Source organism: Anabrus simplex, chromosome 1 (genome assembly GCF_040414725.1).
Source record: "Anabrus simplex isolate iqAnaSimp1 chromosome 1, ASM4041472v1, whole genome shotgun sequence".
Classification (NCBI taxonomy): Eukaryota; Metazoa; Arthropoda; class Insecta; order Orthoptera; family Tettigoniidae; genus Anabrus; species Anabrus simplex.
In genome coordinates, this window is record NC_090265.1 from 385,026,242 (window position 1) to 385,053,221 (window position 26,980).

The following is a 26,980-nucleotide window of genomic DNA, read 5'->3' on the forward strand; positions in this document are numbered from 1 at the left end:
ATCTATCCTATCCGACCTCCCTTGGTCAACTCTTGTTCTTTTCCGACCCCGACGCTATTAGGTTTGCGAGGGCTAGGGAGTCTTTCATTTTCACGTCCTTCGCGGCCCTTGTCTTCCTTTGGCCGATATCTTCATTTTTCGAAGTGTCGGATCCCTTCCATTTTTCCTTCTGATTAGTGTTATATGGAGGATGGTTGCCTAGTTGTACTTCCTCTTAAAACAATAATCACCACCACCACCACCACCACAACCACCACCACCACTCCACTTGAGTATCCCACTGCTCCTAGAATAAAGATACTATTCTCGCAGTCTAGTAGCAGCAGTGGATAATCTAACCTGGGATATGGTTCATTTCACTTCCTTACCAAAAAAAAAAAATACACCGCGTTCAACCTAAAACAAACCAAATCAAACCAAACCCCATGGCGCACAGCTCCGAAGAGCCATGGCCTACCAAGCGACCGCTGCTCAGTCCGAAGGCCTGCAGATTACAAGGTGTCGTGTGGTCAGCACGACGAATCCTCTCGGCCGTTATTCTTGTTTTTTTAGACGAGGGTCGCTACCTCACCGTCGGATAGCTCCTCGATTGTAATCACGTAGGCTAAGTAGACCTGGAACCAGCCCTCAGATCCAGGTAAACATTCCTGACCTGGCCGAGAATCAAACCCGAGGCCTCCGAGTAAGAGGCAGGCACGCTACTCCCATACCTCAAGGCCGACCAACCATGTTCAACACGACCGTTAAAAAAATCATATGATACAGTAGTAAAATATGTACCCAAAGCTGTACATGGAATTCCAAACCTTGAGATGTGAAATTCACTGTTCAAATTTCTTTATTCACCATATGGTGTATATATAGCCTACATAGAAACAATTACAATGTATTACGTCCGACTCGTTGGCTGAATGGTCAGCGTACTGCCCTTCGGTTCAGAGGGTCCCGGGTTCATTCCAGGCCGGGTCGGGGATTTTAATCGCTTCTGATTAATGCTTCTGGCTTGGGGACTGGGGTTTGTGAACACTCTCCCCTTCATGTTCAGACAAGACACCACACTAACAACCACCACAGAAACACGCAATAGTGATTACATCCCTGCAGATAGGGTTAGCGTCAGGAAGGGCATTCGGCCGTAAAACAGGGCTAAATCCACACGTGCGACGCAGTTCTCACCCGCGACCGCACAGGTGTAGGAGAAGCGGCAGACAAAGAAGTATCTAAATTACATAAATATATAAACGATTCACTGTAGTTCCCCAGACACAGATCTTTCAGTTCATCACCGTAGGATCTCAGAGGGCAGTCTTGAGTGCACTGTTGGCTTCTCAGTGTCGCAGTCACAATATGGTAAATGTCTTCTTTTCCAGTCGTACACGAGATCTCATACCCCGTGATTTTTTCGTATTTGATTCAATAAGATCCATATCTCTCGAGGTCGGTGAAAGCTAGGGATCCCTTCCGCGATGGATGGCATTTGAAAACACTATGGGGCGATCTGCATGAATTAGATTTCTTAGTATTTTAAAGCATTCCTTCAACAGAGTGTTGGTTCTCCGTAGATTTAGTGGAGGAATATGGCTTAAAGTTAGAAGCCACTGAGCTGGAGCTTAGTGAGACACCAGTTGTCTCTCAAGTATCACTATTACGTGTTATGTGGTGGTTGGCAATTTGGTATGGTGTACGTAAAATGAAGAAGTTCGTAATAAGGTGAACAAAATTCTCCAGTCCCCGACTCAGAGTGATTAACAATCCCCAACCTGGCCGGGGATCGATCATGGTAACCTCTAAACACAATGTTGCTACGCTGATCATTCACCCGAGGAGCTGAAATGTCTTGCTAAGTAAAAAATGATCCATGAAGAAAATATTCAGAGTTATGATCCAAGGGAAGAACAGGATGGAATACAGCGAAACACTCTGTACATCCCGCATAATACTTGTTTTTTCAGGTCTCTGCACAACTCGTATATAAAGCCTTCAAAATTACCCTGTATTTTGCGCTCGAATACTGTCTGTTACGCTTAATTTGTGGATTCTTCTTCTCCTTCTTTATTTCTTTACTCTCCAGGGTCGGTCTCTCCCTCGGACTCAGCGAGGGATCCCACCTCTACCGCCTCAAGGCAGTGTCCTGGAGCTTCAGACTCTGGGTCGGGAATGAAACTGGGGAGGATGACCAGTACCTCGCCCAGGCGGCCTCACCTGCTATGCTGAACAGGGGCCTTGCGGGGGGATGGGAAATTGGAAGGACAGACAAGGAAGAGGGAAGGAAGCGGCCGTGGCCTTAAGTTAAGTACCATCCGGCATTTGCCTGGAGGAGAAGTGGGAAAGCACGGAAAAACACTTCCAGGATGGCTGAGGTGGGAATCTTTTTTTTTTTTTTTTGCTAGTTGCTTTACGTCGCACCGACACAGATGGGTCTTATGGCGACGATGGGACAGGGAAGGGCTAGGAGTGGGAAGGAAGCGGCCGTGGCCTTAATTAAGGTACAGCCCCAGCATTTGCCTGGTGTGAAAATGGGAAACCACGGAAAACCATTTTCAGGGCTGCCGACAGTGGGGTTCGAACCTACTATCTCCCGAATACTGGATACTGGCCGCACTTAAGCGACTGCAGCTATCGAGCTCGGTGAGGTGGGAATCGAACCCACCTCTACTCAGTTGACCTCCCGAGGCTGAGTGGACCCCGTTCCAGCCCTCGTACCACTTTTCAAATTTCGTGGCAGAGCCGAGAATCGAACCCGGGCCTCCGGGGAGTGACAGCTACACCACTACACCACAGAGGCGGACTTTCTTCAATTCATTTTCAACAATTCTTGCAAGAAAGGTTAAAATACTTGTTACTTGTTCTCGTTAGCGACATTAAACTGTAAAGTATTTACAAAATAATCTACAGGTCCCGTTACATCTATAATTTTGTAAAGAACAATTCCGCAACCGATGTTTCGTCACCACTTCTCTCTCACACTTATATTTCTCAGTTCTGGAAATTGTTGCTTCTCAATTTCATGTTGACTTCTGTTTTTTGAAGTCTCTGTGATTGAGAGGAGTGTTAAACGAAAAGCGTTTTATTTTGTCGATGTCAAGAAAGCATGATGAAAATACCGTTCTTAACCAGAAACAACATCTAAAGTATGTACTACACGAGGTACACCGGGGTCTTCAGAATCCACTTTGGTTTTTGTTTTGCTTCGTATAAAAGGACACCACAGGGCATTTAATAATAATAATAATAATAATAATAATAATAATAATAATAATAATAATAATAATAATAATAATAATAATAGCACTTGTATGTCAATGCGTGCCCGACTCGTTGGCTAAATGGTCATCGTACTGCCCTTCGGTTCAGAGGGTCCTGGGTTCGATTTCCGGCCGAATCGGAGATTTTAATCTCTTCTGACTAATTCTTCTGGCTCTGGGACTGGGTGTTTGTGTCTGTTCCAACACTTTCCTCTTCATATTCAGACAACACACCACACTATCAACCATCAGAGATTACATCCCTCAGGGTTGGCATCCGGCCGTAAAACAGGGCCGAATCTAATTGTGCGACGCAGTTCGCACCCGCGACCCCTCTGGTGTGGGAAAAGTGGCAGAGAAGAAGTAGAAGAAGAAGAAGTATGTCAATGCGTAGATACGCGAAAACTCTTTTTGTTTAAAATTCTAATAAAATGAAAGGCATCTTTCAAAACTGTATTAAATTGAAGCCGTATCTTTTTCATTGAAATTTGACTGGAGCCTGCTCAAAATTTACAGAAAAGTTCGTCATAAACATTTTTAACTGAGGCGACATTTCTTCAATATTTCTAAACCAATGTTGAACTGTTTAAGGGTACCTAAGTGTTTAAAGATGGGTATTCTTCACACTATTCTTCCTGTAATTGCTTTTCGAACAAAAGTAAAAGAACGAATACTGTCTTATATAGCAATAACCAACACAGTTGTGCCTTGCAAATAAGCTTTTAAATCACTCACATGGTTGGTAATGTCGGCTAAAAAACGCAAGGTCGGCAATCACAGCCGTAGCGACAGAGAGTAGTGAGGGGTCAGCCCTGGGGAGACACGGGGCAACGTCAACTTTGAGTTCGAACTACGCTACACAATCACTTTTTTCTAAAGAAAGACGTGCGTGATCCCGCCCATTGATAAAACTGTAGAGACGTGGCCTGCGCTTGACTTCCCTCTCCGGTATTATTGTAAACCATCAGTTCCTCAGACCACGGAGGGAGAAAACATGAACCCACTCCAGTAATAAATACAATAAACATCCGGCTCGCAGACCACACCTGCACGGTGGACCGGAACAGCCTGCTGCTTGATCGACCTCGCTACTCAAGTACAAAGATTCCTTTCTTAACGCAGATCTTCACAATTCAGGTGGCCTTCCGATAATGCGCAAACAATAAATCCTCGGTACACAAGGCTTATTTCCATTTACAGCTAAAATCAAATTCTACTATACTGTACATATTCCTACACAGATACGGTCAGTAAGCCGTCCATCAGTCTCTGATGTCACAAGGAGATAACTTGGTGATAGAAGGACTTCCTTGAAGTTTTTTTACCTGTTGTTTCACGTCGCACCGACACAGATAGGTCTTATGGCGACAATGGAATAGGAAAGGGATATCAGTGGGAAGGAAGCGGCCGTGGCCTTAATTAAAGTACATTTGCCTGGTGTGAAAATGGGAAACCACGGAAAACCATCTTCAGGCCTACCGAGAGTGGGGTTCGAACCCACTGTCTCCCTAATGCAAGCTCACAGCTACGCGCCCCTTTTCGTCGGTACCCTGTCATATGCTTTATCATAATCTACGAAACATAAACACAACTGTCTTCATCTCGTAACATTTTTTCAATTACCTGGCGCATACTGAAAATCTGATCCTGACGGCCCCTCTGTGGTCTGAAACCACACTGGTTTTCATCCAATTTCCTCTCAAGCACTGATCGCACCCTCCCTTTCAAGATGCCAGTGAATACTTTGCCTGGTATACTAATACTAATACCGAGCTCGATAGCTGCAGTGGGTTCGAGCCCCACTGTCGGCAGCCCTGAAGATGGTTTTCCGTGGTTTCCCATTTTCACGCCAGGCAAATGCCGAGGCTGTACCTTAATTAAGGCCACGGCCGCTTCCTTCCAATTCCTAGGCCTTTCCTATCCCATCGTCGCCATAAGACCTATCTGTGTCGGGGCGACGTAAAGAAAAAAAAAAACTAATACTAATCAGTTGAAAGCTGTTGCAATCCTTCTTGTTCCCTTGCTTATTGATAAGTGCAATTACTGCTTTTGTCCAATCTGAAGGTACCTTACTCCACGTTAATCTTACTACTCTATGAAGCCATTTCATCCCTACCTTCCCACTACACTTCACCATTTCAGGTTTAATTTCATCTATTCCTGCTGCTTTATGACAATGGAGTTTATTTGCATCCTTTCCCCTTCCTCCAGCGTAATTTCACCAACATCATTTTTCTCCTCCACATGTGCATGGTTGTTCGCGACACCACCAGGAAGATTTCTCTTTACGTTGAGAAGATTTTCAAAATATTCCCTCCACATGTCCGGTGATTCTCTGGGATCACCTGAGTTCACCTGAATTACCCAAAACACTGAATATTTCCCTTTTGCCTCTCTTCCTAAGATTCTTTATTACTGTCCAGAAAGGTTTCCCTGCTACTTGACCTAGACTTTCCAGGATATTACCAAAATCTTCCCACGACTTCTTTGTGGATTCAACAACTATTTGTTTCGTTCTGTTTCTTTCATCTACGTACAATTCCCTGCCTGCAACGGCCCTTGTTTGGAGCCAATTCTGGAAGATGTTCAATAAATTTCCTAATTTAATGAAATTGTTTATGACTTAGGCCTACTTACTTATCGTGTCCTATTAGTGCCGGGAGTGTCCGAGGACATGTTCGGCTCGCCTGGTGCAGGTATTTCTACCTGACGCCTATGGGTGGCCTGTGCTTCTGGATGTGAAATTATAATGAGATAGGGAGAGTGTGAAACCCGGTATCGGCACGTAGCCTACTCCTCTCGAATAACACCAAGGGGTCTGTTCAAAGCTTTACGTCGCCATCCGACGGACGAATCACCATCAACAGCGTCATATTCCCTCACTCCATTTGAACAATGCGAAGAGGTTTGGATTTGAATCCAGGCTTTTGGCACGCAATCTAGTGATTACAAATTGTATACCACCGACTTTTCTACCCTGCCAGCCTACATTCTTATGGTGAGGGTTGTTTTTTTTTTTTTTTTTTTTTTTTTTAGGCTAAGTGGTTCAGACGGTTGAGGTGCTGGTCTTCCAACTCCAACTTGGCAGGTTCGATCCTGGCTCAGTCCGGTTGATGTTTGAAGGTGCTCAAATACGTCAGCTTCGTATCGCTGGATTCATTGGCACGTAAAATAACTCCTGCGGGACTAAATTCCCGGCATATCGGCGTCGCCTTAAACCAGGAACATAGTTACTGGGACGTAAAGCTAGCAACATTATTATAATTACTTTTTCGTCCAACGGCACTCGAACCGGCTAACCACTAGTGATGGGACATTCGATTCATTTTACTGAATCGATTCATTTGATTCCGTTCACGTTACTGAATCGATACAGTGATCCGATTCACGGCTCATTGGTCACCGCTCCTACTGCATCAGTGTAGTATGTGCTGGTAAAACAGCAGCAACAGCATTCAGTGCTCGCAGTTGCCATCTGGTCTTCATACTATGAACTCCTTTCTTAGAAAAAATGCTAGTTACTCTAATACATCGAAGGTTTCCGGCAACGTAGGGTGGGAAAGGTTAGGATTAGGAAGGTAGCAGCCATGGCCTGAATTAAGGTACAGAGCCAGCATTTCCTGGTGTGAAAATGGGGAAACTACGGAAAAACCATCTTAACGGCTGCCGACGGTGGGATTCGAACCCACCATCCCCCGAATGCAAACGCATAGCCACGCGATATTAACCGCACGACAACTCGCTCAGTCTTTTTTTAAAAAGTATTTTTCTGTCAGCTGAGGATTTTTTTAAATCGTCATATTTTGTATAGGCTACTCGAGATGTACAGTAGCCCGCTGGTTTTCTGATTCAACATACTGTTATTGCGTCTGTCCACATATGATTGAAGTCTTGTGCAACGATGTGACATATGAACTGAGAGAATACTGAGCCGTTCTTCCCAATATAAAACAGGTACTTTTGAGTGGTCATGACTCATGAGCATGACTCATAGTCATAGGGTAGGCTAGAGTCGAGTTTAACTGTCAAATGTCAACTAAGTTATAATACTAAGATTCATTAAACTAATAAATAGTATAACCTAATAGCCTACCTACTTACTAGCTACTTCAGAATTATGTTGTGACTACCTTTTTAACACTGCAAATAAATCCATCTATTATTTAAACCTCCCTGTAAGAAGAGGACAGTGAATGCAAATGGGTATTATTTTCAAATGAGCTGAGCTCGAGAGTCCATTATAGCATACGATTCTTTCAGTCTAGCATGTCTCACTGTATGTTTCGCTGCAGCGGAAGCTCGGCTCTCCGCGTGTCCAGTGAGCCGATAAGGAGCCGTGTGTATCATGTGTCTCACTGAGCCGCGCTCGTTCACGATTCTTTCGATGTGCCGTAAAAATGAAATGGCGTATGGCTTTTAGTGCCGGGAGTGTCCGAGGACAAGTTCGGCTCGCCAGGTGCAAGTCTTTCGATTTGACTCCCGTAGGCGACCTGCGCGTCATGATGAGGATGAAATGATGATGAAGACGACACATACACCCAGCCCCCGTGCCAGAGAAATTAACCAATGGTGGTTAAAATTCCCGACCCTGCCGGGAATCGAACCCGGGACCCCTGGGACCAAAGGCCAGCACGCTAACCATTTAGCCATGGAGCCGGACTCGATGTGCCGTGATTCACTGTATGCCTCGCTGCAGCGGAAGCTCGGCTCTCCGCGTGTCCAGTGAGCCGAAGGAGCCGTGTGTATCATGTGTCTCACTGAGCCGCGCTCGTTCACGATTCTTTCGATGTGCCATGATACACTGTCTCGCTGCAGCGGAAGCTCGGCTCCCCGTCAACGTCCAGTGAGTGCGCCACTCAGCACTGTCCGCTGGGAGTAAGCTGAATCGTGTACCGTGAGCTCGCTTTTCCTGTGAATCGATTCACTCGGACACATGAATGAATCGATACACTGCTTCGAATCATGCATTCAGTAGCCAACACTACTAACCACGGCGTCAGACCTTTATTTTAGAAAAGACAGTAACTGATAAACAATCTGCCATTTGGTGACAGCCCTAAATGCAGATCAGTTGTGATTGATAGGTCGCATACGGCACGATGCTAATCCACTCGGTCGCTATTGGTACGATAATGGCCGGGTCGCATCTGGCACGGTCGCTTCTGGCACGTAACCTACCCGATCTTGTGAGACCGAGTAGCTGTCTAATACCGTACCAAACGGCTGAGGAGGCCATCTTGTAGACCGATTGGGAATTAGAAGTGAAGGGGGCGGGGGGGGGGGGGAGGGCGGCAAAAATGTATAGTCAACAAAAAGTACCCGGGGTTGTGGGATATAGGGGACGGGGAGGTTATATACATCACAACTGAAAAAAAGCCACAAAATGCTAAGTTCTTTTCTAAGCTCTCTCAGCGAATTTCAACAGGGAGGTAAAGGTTGACAGCTTATGGCTCAGACGGCAGCGCACCGGCCTCTCGCCGCTGGATTCCGTGGTTCAAATCCCGGTCACTCCATGTGTTATTTGTGCTGGACAAAGCGGAGGCGGGACAGGTTTTTCTCCGGGTATTCTCCGGTTTTGCCTGTCATCTTTCATTCCAGCAACACTGCCCAATATCATTTCATTTCATCTGTCAGTCATTAATAATTGCCCCAGAGGAGTGCGACATACTTCAGCAGCCGGCACAATTCCTATCCTCGCCGCTAGATGGGAGCTTCATTCATTCCATTCCTGACCCGGTCGAATGACTGGAAACAGGCTGTGGATTTTCATTTTCACTATACAATAAAACTTTCACCAAAGGTACAATAATTACACATGTATTACAATTAAATAAAAGTACGGCGTGATTATACAATGAAAATCATTTAGTATTTGACGACACACTAAGAAACTAACAGACACTAAAGAGACTGCCAGACTGACGAATGCGCGCGGTAAGCGGGTGAATCATACCTGTGTCCAAGACCTTGACAGAAAAATGTACTCCTGCTACCCTTCTTCATAGCCTATCTGTAAAGAGTTCTGGAAACTTCCCCTCGAAATGCTATAAAAGCTGGGCGCTTTAAGGCCGTATTGTCATCGTCATCGCTCCAGTTAGGTGAGTGCGGCGTGTTATTCGGAGGCAGGGGCCATAGGTCAGCGTTCGGAAAGCCCAGCTAAAGAACGTAATGGCAGAATTTACGTAAGCAAGTGATCTCTCCGGCAGATAACTCGAGGGGAAGGTTTCAAACTTCTTCTGTTCAAATCCCGGCTGGGAAACATGTAAATTAATGGAACAAATTGTGATTACCGTCTGTTGGTTCCAATTCAACTTGGTATGGCGTGACTAAAATGTTCTAAACCTCTAAATTCTTAACACATTTTGGCATTTAATATTTCTCGTTCAGTCACCTCTCTGTAGAATAGGATTAGCCTCTGCAACTTCGGGCCATAAGCCCACTTAGGGTTTTAAGATTTTTTCTAAAAGGAGTGCAAGTGTTTCGCCTCTTAGCCTTTTGTTCAGGGCCGATCAAATTAAACCCTTTCTTTTTTTTATTAAGGTCCTTTAGAATGGGCACTCATTGCCCCTGTTTAAATTGTAATTATTTATAGACCAATGTGTTAAGCAGAAGTGACTGTAAAGTTTATCAGGCAAAACTTTGTAAGAAACTTGTGCCTTTGAGAGGCTAGACTGTAGTAACGTTTATAGGTCAGACTCCTAGGCTATGTAAATTAGTGGAGCAAACATGCTCTTATAAATAGTGTACCTGTTCAGGACTATAATGCCCATTCCCTATATATTATTGTGTGGTTAATTCTCTCTAGTCTTGTACCTGATTTTTGAACTTCTAGTGCGCTGTTGTTATCAGAGCTGACAGGCTCATTGTTATCCTGTTATACAGTTAATTGTTCCAAATCTTCTATCTATCAAATTTTAAAATTAAAACACAAAAGAAGGAAAGAAATACAATTTTAAAATGTATTGCTTTAACTTATGATCTGGTCATTTCCTTGTTCGCCCATTCACCGCGGCACCTTCTTACACCTCTGCGTCCCACAATATTATTATTATTATTACTATTATTATTATTATTATTATTATTATTATTATTATTATTATTCCACAATCACCTAATTGCAACTATGTGGCCTCATTTAGCTCTACACATCTAATCTTTCACTGACTGCAAACAGTTCAACCATCGTTGTCTTGTTCTTCCTCTAAATTGCTTTTACCCTTTTACCCTCAATGGCCGAGTCCATTATTCTCCAAATAGATATCCTATCCTCCTCCGAAATGCGTACAGCTTCATCCATGATTAGCTTCATGACTAGAGCCCTTGAAGGGCCTTGGCCTACCAAGCGACCGCTCCTCAGTCCGAAGGCCTGCAGATTACGAGGTGTCGTGTGGTCAGCACTAGATGTACCGTCTCAACATTCTCTATTGCGAAATGTAGTTCTCTGAAGGAATTTCTAATCTCTTTCTAATCTTATTTCTTGATATAAAACCGTCCACCATCTTCTCCAGATTTAACGCCTTTGGCCCTTAGCCGTTATTCTTGGCTTTCTAGACCGGGTCCGCTATCTCACCGTCAGATAGCTCCTCAATTCTAATCAAGTAGGCTGAGTGGACCTCGAACCAGTCCTCAGTTCCAGGTAAAAATCCCTGACCTGCCCGGGAATCGAACGCGGGGCCTCCGGGTAAGAGGCAGTGGTTAAGTGTAAGAGAGGACCTCGAGCCCTAACTTCGCCCCCAATAAAGGCATTATCTATCTATCTATCTATCTATCTATCTATCTATCTACACCACGGGACCGGCATATAAATATACTTACTGTATCATCATCATCACCTGTTTACCCTCCAGGTTCGGCTTTTCCCTCGGACTCAGCGAGGGATCCCACCTCTACCGCCTCAAGGGCAGTGTCCTGGAGCTTCAGACTCTTGGTCGGGGGATACAACTGGGGAGAATGACCAGTATCTCGCCCAGGCGGCCTCACCTGCTATGCTGAACAGGGGCCTTGTGGAGGGATGGGAAGATTGGAAGGGATAGGCAAGGAAGAGGGAAGGAAGCGGCCGTGGCCTTAAGTTAGGTACCATCCCGGCATTCGCCTGGAGAAGTAGGAAATCACGGAAAACCACTTCCAGGATGGCTGAGGTGGGAATCGAACCCACCTCTACTCAGTTGACCTCCCGAGGCTGAGTGGACCCCGTTCCAGCCCTCGTACCACTTTTCAAATTTCGTGGCAGGGCCGGGAATCGAACCCGGGCCTCCGGGGGTGGCAGCTAATCACGCTAACCACGACACCACAGAGGCGGACTACTTACTGTATAATAAATAGATTTAACTTGATATTTACTTCACGTTAGATCAGCCTAAAGACTCCGCTTAACGCCGAAGTATAGGAATGGCTCAACTAACGAAACTATACTTCAGGGGGGAATGACTTACGGTACACATGGAGGGCGAAACATGTCTCCATTTTAACGATGTTTAACTAAAAATGTTAACATCCTGTAATGTATTGAATAGGTTGGAGTCCAATAAATTCTCTTATATTATTATTGGCTGTTATCCTGCTAAGGCGTTAAATCTGGAGAAGATGGTGGATGGTTTTATATCAAGAAATGAGATTAGAAAGCAGGCATTCCTTCAGAGAACTACATTTCGCAATAGAGACTGTTGAGACGGTACATCTAGTGGTAGAGGTTTTCATATTCTTCGTATCATGAAGTGAACAATATACAGTAATAGTACATTTATTCAGAAAATGCATTTATGAAGAAAGTTCTACTCTTTTTACGTATGATTATTTTTTATAGCTTCGTACATAAAACATTCCTCCAAAACATGTATTTATGAATCAAGTTCTATATTTCTGTTTACTTGTGAATATTATTGACAATTGCGTAGGCCTACATGAGACTCGTTCAAAAATGTATTTGAGAAACAAACTCTATTATTGGTCTGCTTTTTTTTCTGTTTGTTTGTGAATATTGTTATTATATAGGAATGTTTCCATTAATAGTTGTTCCTCATTCTCTATTCGTAACCTTGGCATTAGATTGGTTAGTTCTATACCTGACCGCCTTTGCCACCGGATGGCGACGATGGGACAGGAAGAATCTAGAAGTAGGAAGGAAGGGTTCGTGGCGTTAATTAAGGTACAGCTCCAGCATTTGCCTGGTGTGAAAATGGGAAACCACGGAAAACCATCTTCAGGGCTGCCGACAGTGGGGTTCGAACCCACTATATCCCGAATACTGGATACTGGCCGCAATTAAGCGACTGCAGGTATCGAGCTCGGTACCGGAAATTTACCTAATACTCAGGCTGAGTGACCTCTTCTCCAGAAGGCGAAGTTCTCTTTCAAAATGTTTCGACTTCCTTTCGACTGACAGGGCATCGATCCCACTTCATTCCGGGTGAACTGAGTACACCTTTATCGCCTCGGCTAGGCAACCCCCATAGATTAGAGCAACCAATCATACCAGAGAAATGTTGTCCCGTCCCAGCTTTGACCAGCACTTATTCAATATGTAGTCACTGATATTTAAAAACTGGATGAAGTGGTAAAAGTATAACATCGAATCGACTGAGCCACGAAGGGACGAAATAAATAAATAAATAAATAAATAAATAAATAAATAAATAAATAAATAATCTGAAATAATGGCAATTCAGAAAACACGAAGGATAAAAATATCTGAAATGATGACTAAAATCATTTCAATAGATCGAACTACTGAATATGTGATCACTGATCACCAAGGAAAGACACTGTTTTGTCATAATTGTCTCTAATACGTAACGTAGCCGTCAAATAAGATCAATTGTCCTCTCAAAAAATCGCACCCTCGTAGTATGAGGAACATTCCATGTTGAGAACAGCCTCCATACCCCGGGTGAGTCGACGTGGTAATGGCCGGATCCGTCGATTGTCAGAATTATTAGATTGTTAGAATTAGTTGCAAAACCCTCACTGTATGTATACTACGGAAGACTCTTTTAGGACTGTCTGGTATCGATTGTTGCCACCGGAAGTTAGGAGCTTGTTCATAATCTATCCCCTCCTGTAGTGTTCAACAACCCCTCCTATTTTCTCCCCTCTGTGAGTGTGCATTCATTCCTCGTTTGATAAATGTCGACCTATATAGGACGATCATTGATTTTTTACTCCAGCTGACTCTTCATTGGGCTTGGTGTGGCGCAAGATGTCAGAGCAAGCGGAACGTTTTCGTGTACAGAGCGAATTCACTGACGTTTCCAAGCGTGATGTAGGTTTCCGTGTCGTTGCTTCTCACAGCCTACATTTTCAGCATGGGGAGTAAGGAGTTCTTTCCGTTGCAATGTTCGTTGCGTATTTTCCCATTCACAAATCGTGTGAGTTCAAGAGGACGTTTCTCCTGGACGTGCTCCATTTTCAGATGTTGCCGTGCTAATTTGTACTGAGGTGTGTGTATTGTGTTGCGTGCGTTTTCTGTGCTTTGTGCGTAATAGGGATGCGTAGAACTCAGTCTCCGCCAGACGTGTGCTAGTTTACGCAACCCCTTTCATTCATACGCTTGGTGTTCACCATTCATCGATACGGTTTGCTGTAGTCGCAGAGGTAAGGCATCATCCATTTTGTTTTATCTGTGTGTTTTGTATTTGTAGGTTATAATTCAAAGGTGAAACTGAAAATGACAAAATGAGTTAACATTTTTCTTTGAGAGAATATATTATTATTATGGAATCTTGGATATTTTTCTGTAAGCATTGCAATTACCGTACCAAACAAAAACTGGCGTATAAGCTGAATACTATGCCTGTATGTTATCATTATTCAATACACAGTGTTTTAATACCTATTTGGATCAGGGATTTCATTTCTTTGAAAATCAGTACAATATACACGAAACTTATGTCCAGATGGGTACCCCGTATTGACGTTTCGTTCGAAAGTTTCAGGTGCAAGAGTGGAAGCAAAACGCACGCGTAACGTAGCAGTTTACTTATAAAATACAAAATGCCCTCATTGGTGTGTTATGTACTTCCTCCATAAATATCTGTCATTGCATTTATTTATATTTAATACGAAACTGGACTGGACTATAGACTATCAGACGGAAGTCTTTCGTCCCGCCTTTTTGAATGGAGCTCATTCTTATTGGTCGGCTCTACGCTCCAGCTGGTGTGCCACCGTTCATCCCAGGGTAGTCTGCTTCTGGATTGCAATATGGCTGCCAGTCGGGTGCGAGCCATGGGATCGAGCGTGTTGTGCTGGTGTTTAGTGAGGTTCGCGCTGCTTTTGGAAGTGTGTGCTCTGCCAGGTAAAGCAGTAAACTATAATTATATAGTGCAAACCGTTCTTAACGGGCAGTTCATCACTTTTATTACGAAAACACTGTTGTTTTTCGTCTCTGTGTTTGTTTACAACTCTGTTTACAAGACCCTGCGCTAAGTGGAACTTGAGAAGCCCGGGGGTTTTAGGCCTATATATTTTACCGGCTTTGTAAATGTTGACGTTTCCGTTTTATCTGCAGATTACCTTTTGATAAGTATTCTACAATTTACAGGTACAAGGAATCTCTCATTATTTAAAACGTTACCGTAAGGTGAACAAATATTTGCATTATGACCCAAATAATGAGTTACCGGTTCGTGAAATTAGAAATGACTATTATACTCCTTCAGCTGTAAAATCACATTTCATGTTCCGTCCCAAATTATCTCCATCCTTAGATCCAATAATGGAAGCGGTGGGGACTGCACGTTACTTCAAGACTGTTGTCTGTGGTTGATTATTTATTTGTTCGTAACATTTGAAAAGTTTGTAGGCCTACTGTGTATTTTTGTCATTCATATACTTAGGTTGCGACTGAAATTTGTTTAGCCATATCTTTTCGGTGTAAATACAGTGGCGAGATTGTATGTTTATTTTTAATATTGTATCTGATATACTCCTGCTCTCTTAAGTTGTAGAAGTAGGCCTGCTGATCAATTTAGATTATTGCTGCCAAATGCTCATGTTTATGAACTCAACTGTGGCGAGGATTTAATGTTCCATATCACCTTATTGATGTGGGAGTGATAAGATAAGACTACTGATTAAGGAAGGCTGAATTGTACTTTTAGTTCATTTGAAATTCCTATAACGAAAAGAAATTCTTGCGAGTTTATATAATTATACTTGTCTGTAGATCGGTATTTGAATTTCTTTCATTTCCACAGACTCTGAATTGAGTGACACCTTACAGTGCTCAACATTTATTTTCCGATTTCTTTAGTACTGCTTAATTTTTATCAATGTGATAGCTCTCTTGCCATTTGAAGGTAGGCTACTGTATGTTTGATAGATGTGTTAGCGTACGTGACAGATTATCAAAACTCCTGAATTATAAGTTAAAATTTGATTTTCATAATTTTCTCTATTTTTCTTTTAGTGGAATAGTGATTTCTTCGAATATACCATTAATAGCTAGGAAGTTCTTCTAAAATCATTATGGACGTACGTGTTTATGAGCACTTATCAGACGAGAATTTTTATGCGGATGCTTGTGTTTTGTATACTGTATTAAAATACATGCTCGAGCATCATTATCTCTATATACATTCGTTTTACGAACAGCGGCTCTTAAGTAGAAGTTTAAGGCTGTGCATAAGGCCTACCTCATTTTCTAATCTTGTGACCTCTGTGCCTTTAGTCTAAAATTCTAACGTTCCTACTGCATGAATTTGCATGCACATTCCAGAGAAATTTCAAGTAAATATGTTTATAATTAATTTTTTAAACCCTCTGCAAATTTAAGTATACATTAGATTATTATTATTATTCTTATTATTATTATTATTATTATTATTATTATTATTATGTACCATTTGTCAACAACAGGCTGTTTCTGAACTCCAAGAGCAATCTTTCATTAATGTGTAACTTGCTCGTATTCTGATGCCTGTGTATTTGTCATCCTCTAAAATCTTTTGTTTGGCGAAAGCCTACTTTGTACATCAAATAAGTAAGACTTTTGACTTAGTGGGGAGAAAAGTACAATAGGCCTATGTTCTTCCTTTTTTTTTCTGTTCCACACTTGATATAAATTACTTTTAATGGTGATCACTCCAAAAGAGTGGTTAATTATATTAATAATTGAAGAGGAACTAATATTCCTAGTATGGCATTATCTGATAGTTGAAAAAATAAAAATTCCTCATTTAGCTTGAAGACATTGTTACAGTGCATAAGCAAATTGTACATGTCTAGAGCATATTTTGGTTACAGTCAATCCATTTTTAGGAACAATCTCATACTGACATGTTCAAAACTGCTCTTTAATATTGTAATTTCAGTTCTATGTCTTCTTTTCCATTTCTTATATTTAAAAGCTCTTGGTATGGCCTTGTGGATGATATTGTGCTCTATATCCTCAACGGAGTAGGTTTCTCTCATAAGCTCGTATACTGTTCATGAGGGTGCTACAGCACGTCTGCTGTGCTAGAGAGGACCTGGACCAGACAGTACCAAGAACAAGGACATGTGACAACCTGACTGGCCCATACACGGTTTTCTTCATAAAATCTGTGTAAGCGCAAGATATCACAAACTCAATAAATACTGTATTTGTATATGCTGTGCAGGAAGGGCTGTGATGTGTAGGCCCCTATCACATAACAAAGTGCGAAAATAGATTAAACTTAAGAACTGAATATAGCAAGTAATAACTTCTGCACAAATGCTCACTCGAATGCACCTTTCCCAATTTTTATTATTAATAATAATCATAATAATAATACTGTAATTTGAAAAATAGTGCGTACAAGGAATTTCCTTACTGGTTCTGAGAGGTGAATGTCGATGATCATGCAGATTTCTAATAATTTAATTTAAGTTTGTGATAATTGAATGACCTGTCATTATCTTTTTACCAAGGCAGCCATAGTTCAAATCCCAGCCAATGCATTTGAATTTAAAAAAAGGAAAAGTAATGCCTGTGTGGTTCAGATTTCATGTAAAACTAGAATTCCCATGGCTTTGATTAAATGTCAACAGATAATGTAGACTGAATTTTTCCTCATCCCTCTTTCATGATTCCTTGTGAAATGATTTATCATTTATAATTTAGAAAATGTACAGGTGTTGTTAACTCACTTCTTTATTGCCACATAGTCATTTGCATAGTCAGTATGCCTAGTAAACGGGTGATATGTCAAATAAAAAATTAGATAGGCTACCCTTAAGATAGGCTATAAAAACGCTTAAGGTATGGCCTTGTGGACAGTAGATGGTGTTGCACTCTCATAAGCTCGTATACTATTCGTGAGGGTGCTACAGCACATCTGCTATGCACACTTGAGTGTACTTTTTCTCATATCATTATTATTATTATTAACAATAATTTACAAAATAGTGCCTATACAAAATTTATTTATTGGTTCTGAGAGGTGGATGATTATGTAGATTTTTAATCATTTAAGTGGATGTGATGATTGAATGAACTGTTATTACCCTGTCACCAAGGCAACCATGGTCTTCTACTGAGCAAGTGTCTGCATGGTTTGGGTCATGTTGCTATCAGCTTGCGTTCGGAAGATAGTGAGTTCGAACACCACTGTTGGCAACCCTGAAGATGGTTTTCCGTGTTTTCCCATTTTCACACCAGGCAAATGTTGGGGCTGTACCTTAAGATCGTAGACACTTTCTTCCCATTCCTAGCCCTTTCATATGTTAGTGTGCATGTTTCCAAGGAATATGTAAGAATGGGAATAGGAACAAGATATTACTGGTATAGGGTGATTTTTGTTCTTTTGAGGAACCATCTGTTCCATAGCAAGTTTTGCACAGTGTAGAAATTGGATCCTTTAGTTACTCTGTTCAGTACTTCTGGCTCCACCCTGACATTACTGGCCTTCATGCTACCTAGATATCTGAATTAGTTTACTACTTCAATCTGTCTGTCGTGCAGTTGTAGGTTGCATTGAGAATTCTCCCTGCTAATTTTCATTACCACAGTTTTTGTTGTCCTCGCTTTTATTCCATACTCTTTGAATTTCGTTTTCCACAAATTAAGTTTGCTTTGTACTCCCTCCTCTGGGTCGTCCCATATTGCTACATCATCTGCAAATACCAAATCCTCTAGTTCTCAATTTCCTACTCGCTTTAGGTCTTTCAGAATGGTATCCGTAATGGTTATGAATAGAAGAGGTGAGAAGGCACTTCCCTTGTTGTACCCCTTGATTGTGTTAGACCATTCAGAGTATCAATCTCCAATACAGATGGCGACGATGGGACAAGAAAGACCTATTGCAAGTTATGAATCTCATTCCGTATTGACGGTTATCACTTTACAAAAGAAAATATTTATAAAATCCTCCTATCAATACAAGTCAAGTCATCTGTTAGATGAAGCAAAGTCTATACATGTTTCAGCCTAATCTCAAGCCCATCTTCAGTCGTAAAACAATGATTACATAATATACAAACAAATTAAAAATCGTAATGATGTGAAGTGACAGTGATCATGATTAGCGAGTTAAAAACACATTGAGGTACAAAGTCCTCTCGTCTAATAGATCTTGCTGACTGTTAAATAAAAACACTATGCTGAGGAGTGTAGTGAGACCGTCAATACTATGAATAAAACGTGTATAACATTTGTAACTAAAAGTTGTCGTCTCGAATGGAGATGACCTTGTCGGTCTCAAGTCACATTGACTTATTCGTCTGTCATTCCACGCTATCTCTCCACTGACGGCTCAGAACTTACCACTTAAGATATAGCTGTTGATTCCCATAGGGAATTTCCAATTACCACTTAGGTGAGCAGCTTGTCTCCGTTCTCCCAAGTCTTCCCAGCCCAAACTTTGCAACGTTTTTGTAACGCTACTCTTTTGTCGGAAATCACCCAGAGCAAATCGTGCTGCTTTTCTTTGGATTTTATCCAGTTCTTGAACCCAGTAATCCTGGTGAGGGTCCCATACACTGGGATCATACTCTAGTTGGGGTCTTGCCAGAGACTTATATGCCCTCTCCTTTACATCCTTACTGAAACCCTTAAATACCCTCATAACCATGCGCAGAGATCTGTACCCTTTATTTACAAGCCCATTTATGTGATTACCCCAATGAAGATCTTTCCTTATATTAACACCTAGGGATGATCCCCAAAAGGAACTTTCACCCCATCAACACAGTAATTAAAACTGGGAAGGAAGTGAATGTGGCCTTAATTAAGGTGCAGTCACAGCATTTTCCTGATGTGAAAATGGGAAACGATGAAAAACCATCTTTACGGCTGCTGACAGGAGGGTTTGAACCCACTATCTCCCTGGACACCTTCTCTACTGTTGCCACCATTGAGTTCTTTTACTGCATTAATTCTGATTAGTGGGCTGTGGTTTAACTGTCAGTATTCAGGAGGCTGATTGCAGTGGTATGCTATTATCTTCCAGATGAGCGTGGAATAGGTGACAATGCTTTGAAACATTTATTGCAGATATCTTGTGAAGAGAACCTCAACGTTAAAGTTGTGGAAATAAGTTAATGTTGCATCATATACAGTAAATAGTAATAACAAAAAGGTTAATATTCTAAGTTCTTCTTAGTCTATAGCAATATAAAAGAGAGAAATTTTATAGAATTTCACAATTTTAATATTTAGGAGTGCTGTATTGGCTGTAACCACAGGTAAAACTGCTCATTTTTATTGAATATCTATCTATCTATTATCCCCAGATTGGTAGAGTATGTAAAAATGGTGTGTCTAGAATAAGCACGACACCACTAACCCCGCCGTCATTAGCGCTTGTCCAGCCGAAAGTGTGTTCACTAATAAGTTGTGAAGTAGATGTGACCTCAAATCAGACGTTCCCATCTGCCTGTCTTCACTGTTCATCCATTGGAACTCAACACTTGAATATGACGGTACTCTGCCAATGCATGTAAATTTCTGCACGTCTGCTTGATGTATGTCTACAAATAATGGACCTTCTCTTCACGTACATTTGATGTATATCTACTTCTGACCAGCATACTGTAGCTGCTATGTAGCTAGATGTAATAGTGAGAGATAATGACAGGTCAGTGTGGGAAGAGGAGACAAGGATATACATGAAAACAAAAGGATGGCATATTTGAGAACCACCAGACTGAGGCAGGCTCTAACCCGCTGACTTCGGCTCGGAGGGCCAGCCCCACAGGTTCTTAGCCCAATTAGAATTCTGAAGTCTTAGTTTCTACTCAAACAGGTTGCCAAGAGGGAGGTTTGATGATACAAGACATTTTACTGCAAGTTACTTTATCACTTGTCATCTGTTGTTCATTGCTCTATAGATAATTTTTTTAATTAAAATACCGTACTGGATTCATTTTGTTGTCTGTTTTAATTGGTTTAGGGTAAGGTGCCCTAAATATGATACAAAATCACAAGGGTTTATGTTATTCAGACGCCAAAAAGGAATATCTTTATTTAAAAATAGTTTTGATTTGTTAAGATAAGCTACTTAACAATTGGTTTGTATTTAATTAATCTCGGTAATAAATTTAGTCCAGAAAAAAATAAAAATGATGCATAATATTTTGGATTGAACATCCTGAAAATGGTTTATTCCTAAAAATCATATATATATAGGATTTCCATGTAAAGAATATAGATGGCAACTTGGAATTTTTAAAAGGAGACCAAGGATGCAAACAAAATATACATTTGTATAATAGGGCCTATACAGATTTTTTAACCTTTATGGTCAGGGCATTTGTGACAGTTAACATATATATTACAATCCTTATTTTCACCTCTTGTTTTTAAACATAAAATAATTTTATAAACCTTATTTTCTTGTGAAAAACTAGGCTGTATAATTTTTTGGTAAGGTTTGATTGTCTCATTTTTACGACCCATTACCCTACAAGAACTGTGAATAGCCTCCTAATGTTGTTTTTGTATTATCATTACTTAATATTTTGTATGTTTTAGAATCTAGTTCAATATAGGCCTATATGGTGTTTGCCTTTCTTTACAGGGTGTTTGGGGTCATCGTTTGTATTGTTTCACGAGTTAGCTGATGAGCCAGTCAAGAATGTAGTCAACGAACAAGATCAACCCACGTGGCAGGATGGGTCTAACCCATTATTGCTGCTAGGTGGCAGTACAAACAGCTTGCTGTACCAGCAGCTGATGTCTGCCGCGGGTATGAGACCACCTCCTCCCCCGCCACAAAATCAGCGCTACCAGTATCAGGTGGTGGAGGATGTTTCGAAGGGCAGTGTGGAAGGTGAGTGTTGTACAATTGATAGATATTTATATATTTGTGATGTTCTTCAGGAAACCACACCTTAAGTCAAAAAAAAATTGTTTATTTGATGGTATATAAATTTACAGTCATTTTCATGTAAACCAGAAGTCTCTAACTTAAAAGCTGATCATTTTATGTAACTTTGAAGTTCTAAGACAGAATTTATTGAATTGGAAAATGAGGGTATAGTAATCCGATAATATACTGTATTAAGGATTTAAGAAAATTTGACTGTTTCACTGGATAAAGGAATATCAGCTTTGCATATTAAAATACATTTCATAAATATTTACATATTTTATTCTCTGAAATTAAAATATGTATACATGTACAGAAGGGGAAAAAGAAATTTGTCTTGCGACTTCCACATACGCAGAAGTGTTGTCTTAAGACATACAAAGAAGATAAGAATACAATAATTATAATAATAGTAGTAATTTTAGTAATAATAATATCGGATATTTTAAAAGATCATTTCTAAACTACACACAGTCTGTATCCAATTTACATGACTAACCTATCTTGCCGTGAGTACAACAAATCCCTTGTTTCTGCTGTGCAGTACTCGTCAATGTCGTCAAACAGGTATTTCGTCCTTTCTGCAGTCATGCCTCTTACTTCCAAATTCTTAAGTAGGTTCTGAGGAAGGTTATCTGCCTCATAAATCTTCACAATTGCAGATAGACCATCCAATTTTTGTTGACCCGTAAAGAACCAGCCATATTCTTTTTCGCTGTAAAATTACTGAAAGATGTGTCGAGGATCTTTTTCCCAAGCATGTTGCCAGTTATACTTACTTTAGACAGTTAACCAGTCAGTTTCTTTTCCAATTTTTGACTCACGGGTGCTATCTTGAATGACAGGGACGATATCTGTCAGAGAAGACGTACGTGTCACGCGCTACTTCCTTTACTGAGACCAAAAGTTCCGTCACAAAAGAAATTGCATGACCCAGTGGCAGAAAAGAAATAGTTACTTATTCATTAAACCTGACAGAACTCTCAACATGATGTTATTTTTATTGTGTGTGATGCACTTGTCAGCATGAAATAAATCGCAACACTTTGACCAGGCTCCTGTGCAGGCCTTACCAGTTGTAAAATGTGCAGCCCAGTCTCTATAATTGTAACCCTAGAATATCTTGATACTGAGCGAGTTGGCCATGCTGTTCGGGGCGCGCAGCTTTGAACTTGTATCCGGGAGATAGTGGGTTCTAAACCTACTGTCGGCAGCCCTAAAGATTATTTTCTGTGGTTTCCCATTTTCACACCAGGCAAATGCTGGGGCTGTACCTTAATTAAGACCATGGCCGCTTCCTTCGCACGCCTAGCCCGTTTCTGCCCCATCGTCGCCATAAGACCTATCTGTGTCGGTGTGACGTAAAGCCAATTGTAAAATAAAAAGAATAAAAAAACAATATTTTAATGCACAAGCTGGTTATTTCATATTTTAGTACAAGAATACAGCGCAGGAACTTTGTTTAAGAAACCATAGCTTAAGTCACCAATGTTAAATTTCTATTGCGACTTAAGGTATGATTTTGTTGGACTGTACAGCCTGTTTTGAATGTTATTTTCAACACTTTTCTGTATGGTGACGTCACTGTCACTCATTTTGTCACATACTTCAAGGACCAGGCTAACAGATGGCGTTCAAGGCTAAAAATAAATATTTCTCGCCCTTCCTGCCTTTTTTCTTCATAGTGTAAAATTTTGTCATGCAAATTAAAATATGGTTTCCTGGAGAGCATCACATTTATAGATTTTTTAGTGGCATCGTACTACTGGCTAATGACGCTGAGGAACTCTCAGTAATCTCACATCAACATGGAGAAAAGTGAGGGAGACCATAAACCATTCAAAAACAAAAAAATAGAGTAATGAATGAGTCACAGCAACAACTGTACTTGTTGAAAACATTCTATTAGAACATGTCATCTTGTCAGCATGAAGGGGGATCTAAGACCAGAAACAAATTGCCTCATCAAGGTAGGATGGAAAGCATATGGGAAGTACTCAGACATGTTAAAATCAGATTCCCGTGGTTTTGAAAGGAATAGTTTTGATCAGCGTATCTTCCCTGTACCAAATTATGGGTGTGAGACCTGGACACTGAATGTACAGTATGTGTCAAATAAAAACTTAGAATAGCTCAAAGAGGCATTGAAAGATCTATGCTGGTTTTCTCAAGAAGATATAGAATGAGAGCAGGTGATATATGCTCAGTTATTTAGGTTACTGACATCATTCAAAGGGTGGCAAAACTGAAATGGCAGTAGGCTGGACATGTGGCTCATACAGGGCGTTTCTAAATTCCCATTATAGACTTGGAGGGCTTGCAGTGGGGACCAAGACAGTTAAGTTTCGCATACGAACTTGTGTCCGGAATCGTACTGTCTTCCCGCTATCCACAAAAGACCACCACAGCACACCCACAGCTCCCACATTTTCGGCGCTCTGTCAGACTCCTGCTGCTTGTCATCTGGGTCCAATTTTAGGTGGGGCTCGATGTGACAACCACCGAGGTCAACACAGACACGGTAGTACCTACGTATCATGTTCTCATACACACGGCCACCAATCCCTGGTCCTCCAACATCCGCTGCAGCCATAACCCGCGTCAGTAGGTCTTCCTCGGATTTCACAGTGGTCTCGCAAATCAAGTTTTCGTGTGACCCCACAGTTAGTAGTCTAGCGGTGTCAAGTCGGGTGAATGTATGGGCTAATTAATCGGGCCACCACAACCTATCCACAATTGCGCAAATCTTTGGTGCAGTACTCTATGTACAGCTTACTGCTGTGTACGTAATAAAAAATTACTGCTGTAAGATCACAAGCACAACAGCAGGTACAACACGTCTCCGTGCGGATCACACACTCATCTGAATGACATGGAATGTCAACAAACCTGTAGGGGTTTGAGACATCATGTGATCGTTCACCGGCATATGTACTCCAATCAGTGGCGCCGACAATATGGGAGATTTGAACATATGCTGTGGTGGCTTTTTTACGAGTAACAGGAAGACTGTACGTTTCCGGACACAAGTTCCTATGCTAAACTTAACCGTATTGGTCCCCACTGCAAGCCCTTAATGTCTGTAATGGTAATATAGAAACACCCTGTATAAAGGACTGTTGATGGGCAAAACCTATTATTGAGTATAGCCCTAGAGCAGGGATGGCGAACCTATGCCACGTGTCACTAGGTGACACGCAAAAATGATTTCGATGGCACACCTCATGCAATATTACATTTTTATGTACGTTTTGTACTATAGACTATACACCAGCGATAGTCCTAGTGTTTCAGGTTTAAGAAATAAATACCAAAAATCTAAATTCTAGTTCCATTCGGACGTGCGTTATGGCAACACTGCAACACTGATAGGTCCGAAAGTCAAATGAGATAAATGTCAGATGCAGCCGACAAGCCATTCGCTCACCCACATCAGTGAATTAGTGCAGTTTGGTTTGTGTGTGGTTACCAGCATCGCGTAATTATTCTTGGTGAGTAACTTTATTGTTTACAATTTTGTAAGACAAATAGTTGCCAAGAGATTATCCCAATTTCGAGAGTTGGAGAAACTATCACACTTTATTTCAAAACCTCATATTGCACAAATGAGTGATGTTATGGTCATTTTTGTGTGGTTAGATATTGACAGTTTAGAAATGGAGTTGACTGAATTTCAAGAAAGCTGTACATGGGTGAACATATTCGTACAACTTGGTGTAGCATTGGTGAAAATTGAGTGTGCTGTTGATGGTGAATATTCTCTCCAGAAGCCTGAGAACTTAATACTTGAACATTGGAACAGTCTGCCACAAATGTCTTCGGCCATGAAGAAACGTGGTATAGCGCTAGTTACTTTGTATTTATCATATGCCTGCGAGCAGCTGTTTTCTACAATGAACATTGTGAAGTCAAGTTAGATACCATCTTGGTTCAGATCTAAGTGCTCTCTCGTGTGTTATTGAAGACAAGTTATGAACCTAACATAAATGACATGGCTACTAAGTATTTTTGTGGTATTGGCAAAATACAACCACGAAACCTGCAGTCAGATGTATTATTTTACAGTGTATATATATGTATAAGTAATAACATATTCTTCTTCTTAATCTGTTTACCCTCCCTCGGACTCAGCGAGGGATCCCACCTCTACCGCCTCAAGGGCAGTGTCCTGGAGCGCGAGACATTGGGTCAGGGAATACAACTGGGGAAAAAGACCAGTACGTTGCCCAGCCGACCTCACCTGCTATACTGAATGGGGGCCTTGTGGGGGGATGGGAAGATTGGAAGGGATAGACAAGGAAGAGGGAAAGAAGCAGCCGTGGCCTTAAGTTAGATACCATCCCGGCATTTGCCTGGAGGAGAAGTGGGAAACCACGGAAAACCACTTCCAGGATGGCTGAGGAGGGAATCGAACCCACTTCTACACGTTTGACCTACCGAGGCTGAGTGGACCCAGTTCCAGCCCTCGTACCACTTTTCAAATTTCGTGGCAGAGCCGGGAATCGAACCCGGGCCTCCGGGTATGGCAGCTAATCACACTAACCACTACACCACAGAGGCGGACATAATAACATACTATGAAACATAATTTGGAATTGGGGATGGAAGTCGGTGGTGGGATTGTACCCATTACAGAGGAAAATTACAAGTGGCACAGTAGAGAGTTGAGAATAATAAACCAGTCTTAAAATGGCACACTAGTTGGAAAAGGATCACCATCCCTGCCCTAGAAAATAGGCTAAGAGGAAGACCACTGGATCGATGGGACAAGGACTTTCAGAGAACTGCTGGAATTTATTGGGAGAGAATTTCCCAAGACCATAACTTACTGTCTGATTATTGCGTGAATGTTATAACTTACTGCCTGGAAATAACTATTACCTGATTATTTTCCTCACAGACTTTAAAGAGGCCATATTATTATAATGGAATGAAATGGCGTATGGCTTTTAGTGCCGGGAGTGTCCGATGACATGTTCAGCTCTTCAGGTGCAGGTCTTTATTTGACACCCGTAGGCGACCTGCGCGTCATGATGAGGATGAAATGATGATGAAGGCAACACATACACCCAGCCTCCGTGCCAGAGAAATTAACCAATGATGGTTAAAATTCCCGACCTTGCCGGGAATCTAACCTGGGACCACTGTGACCAAAGGCCAGCACGCTAACCCTTTAGCCATGGAGCCGGACATTATAATGATTGAATTGGTTGATAATGAATGGTATGCATGCCCTTCATTGCCAAACTGAAATAACCTCCTCCTGAAATAATTCATTGTGGTGAACTGTCTTAGAAGGCCCATGTAATGTACTCAGTACATCTGTTACATTTTATCAGCACCAATTTCACTATTTCTTAGGCCTATTGATTGGATGTCATCTTCTTCATCTTTGTATCCTTCCAGCAGGCTGAGTAGGATGTTATGAAACAATTTGCTTTTTCTTGATATAGGTTACTTTTTGTC

At 41.4% G+C, this 26,980-nt stretch overlaps 1 protein-coding gene across 3 annotated transcripts in view; it reads left to right on the top strand.

Moving 5' to 3' along the window:
* The first annotated feature begins 13,436 nt into the window (after positions 1–13,436).
* The window catches only part of LOC136856819 (tyrosine-protein phosphatase non-receptor type 5), a 52,520-nt gene continuing 38,976 nt past the window's right edge, over positions 13,437–26,980 (top strand). Inside the window, exons 1-2 of one of the 3 annotated variants that reach the window (XM_067134954.2) lie at positions 13,437–13,835; positions 21,224–21,475. In XM_067134954.2, the coding sequence (XP_066991055.2) occupies positions 21,379–21,475 (97 nt within the window). In that variant the 5' untranslated portion in view covers positions 13,437–13,835; positions 21,224–21,378. Of the gene's footprint in view, positions 13,836–14,408; positions 14,539–15,375; positions 15,542–21,223; positions 21,476–26,980 lie in introns of those variants that run through there. The other 2 variants (XM_067134953.2, XM_067134955.2) reach the window with 2 other exon arrangements.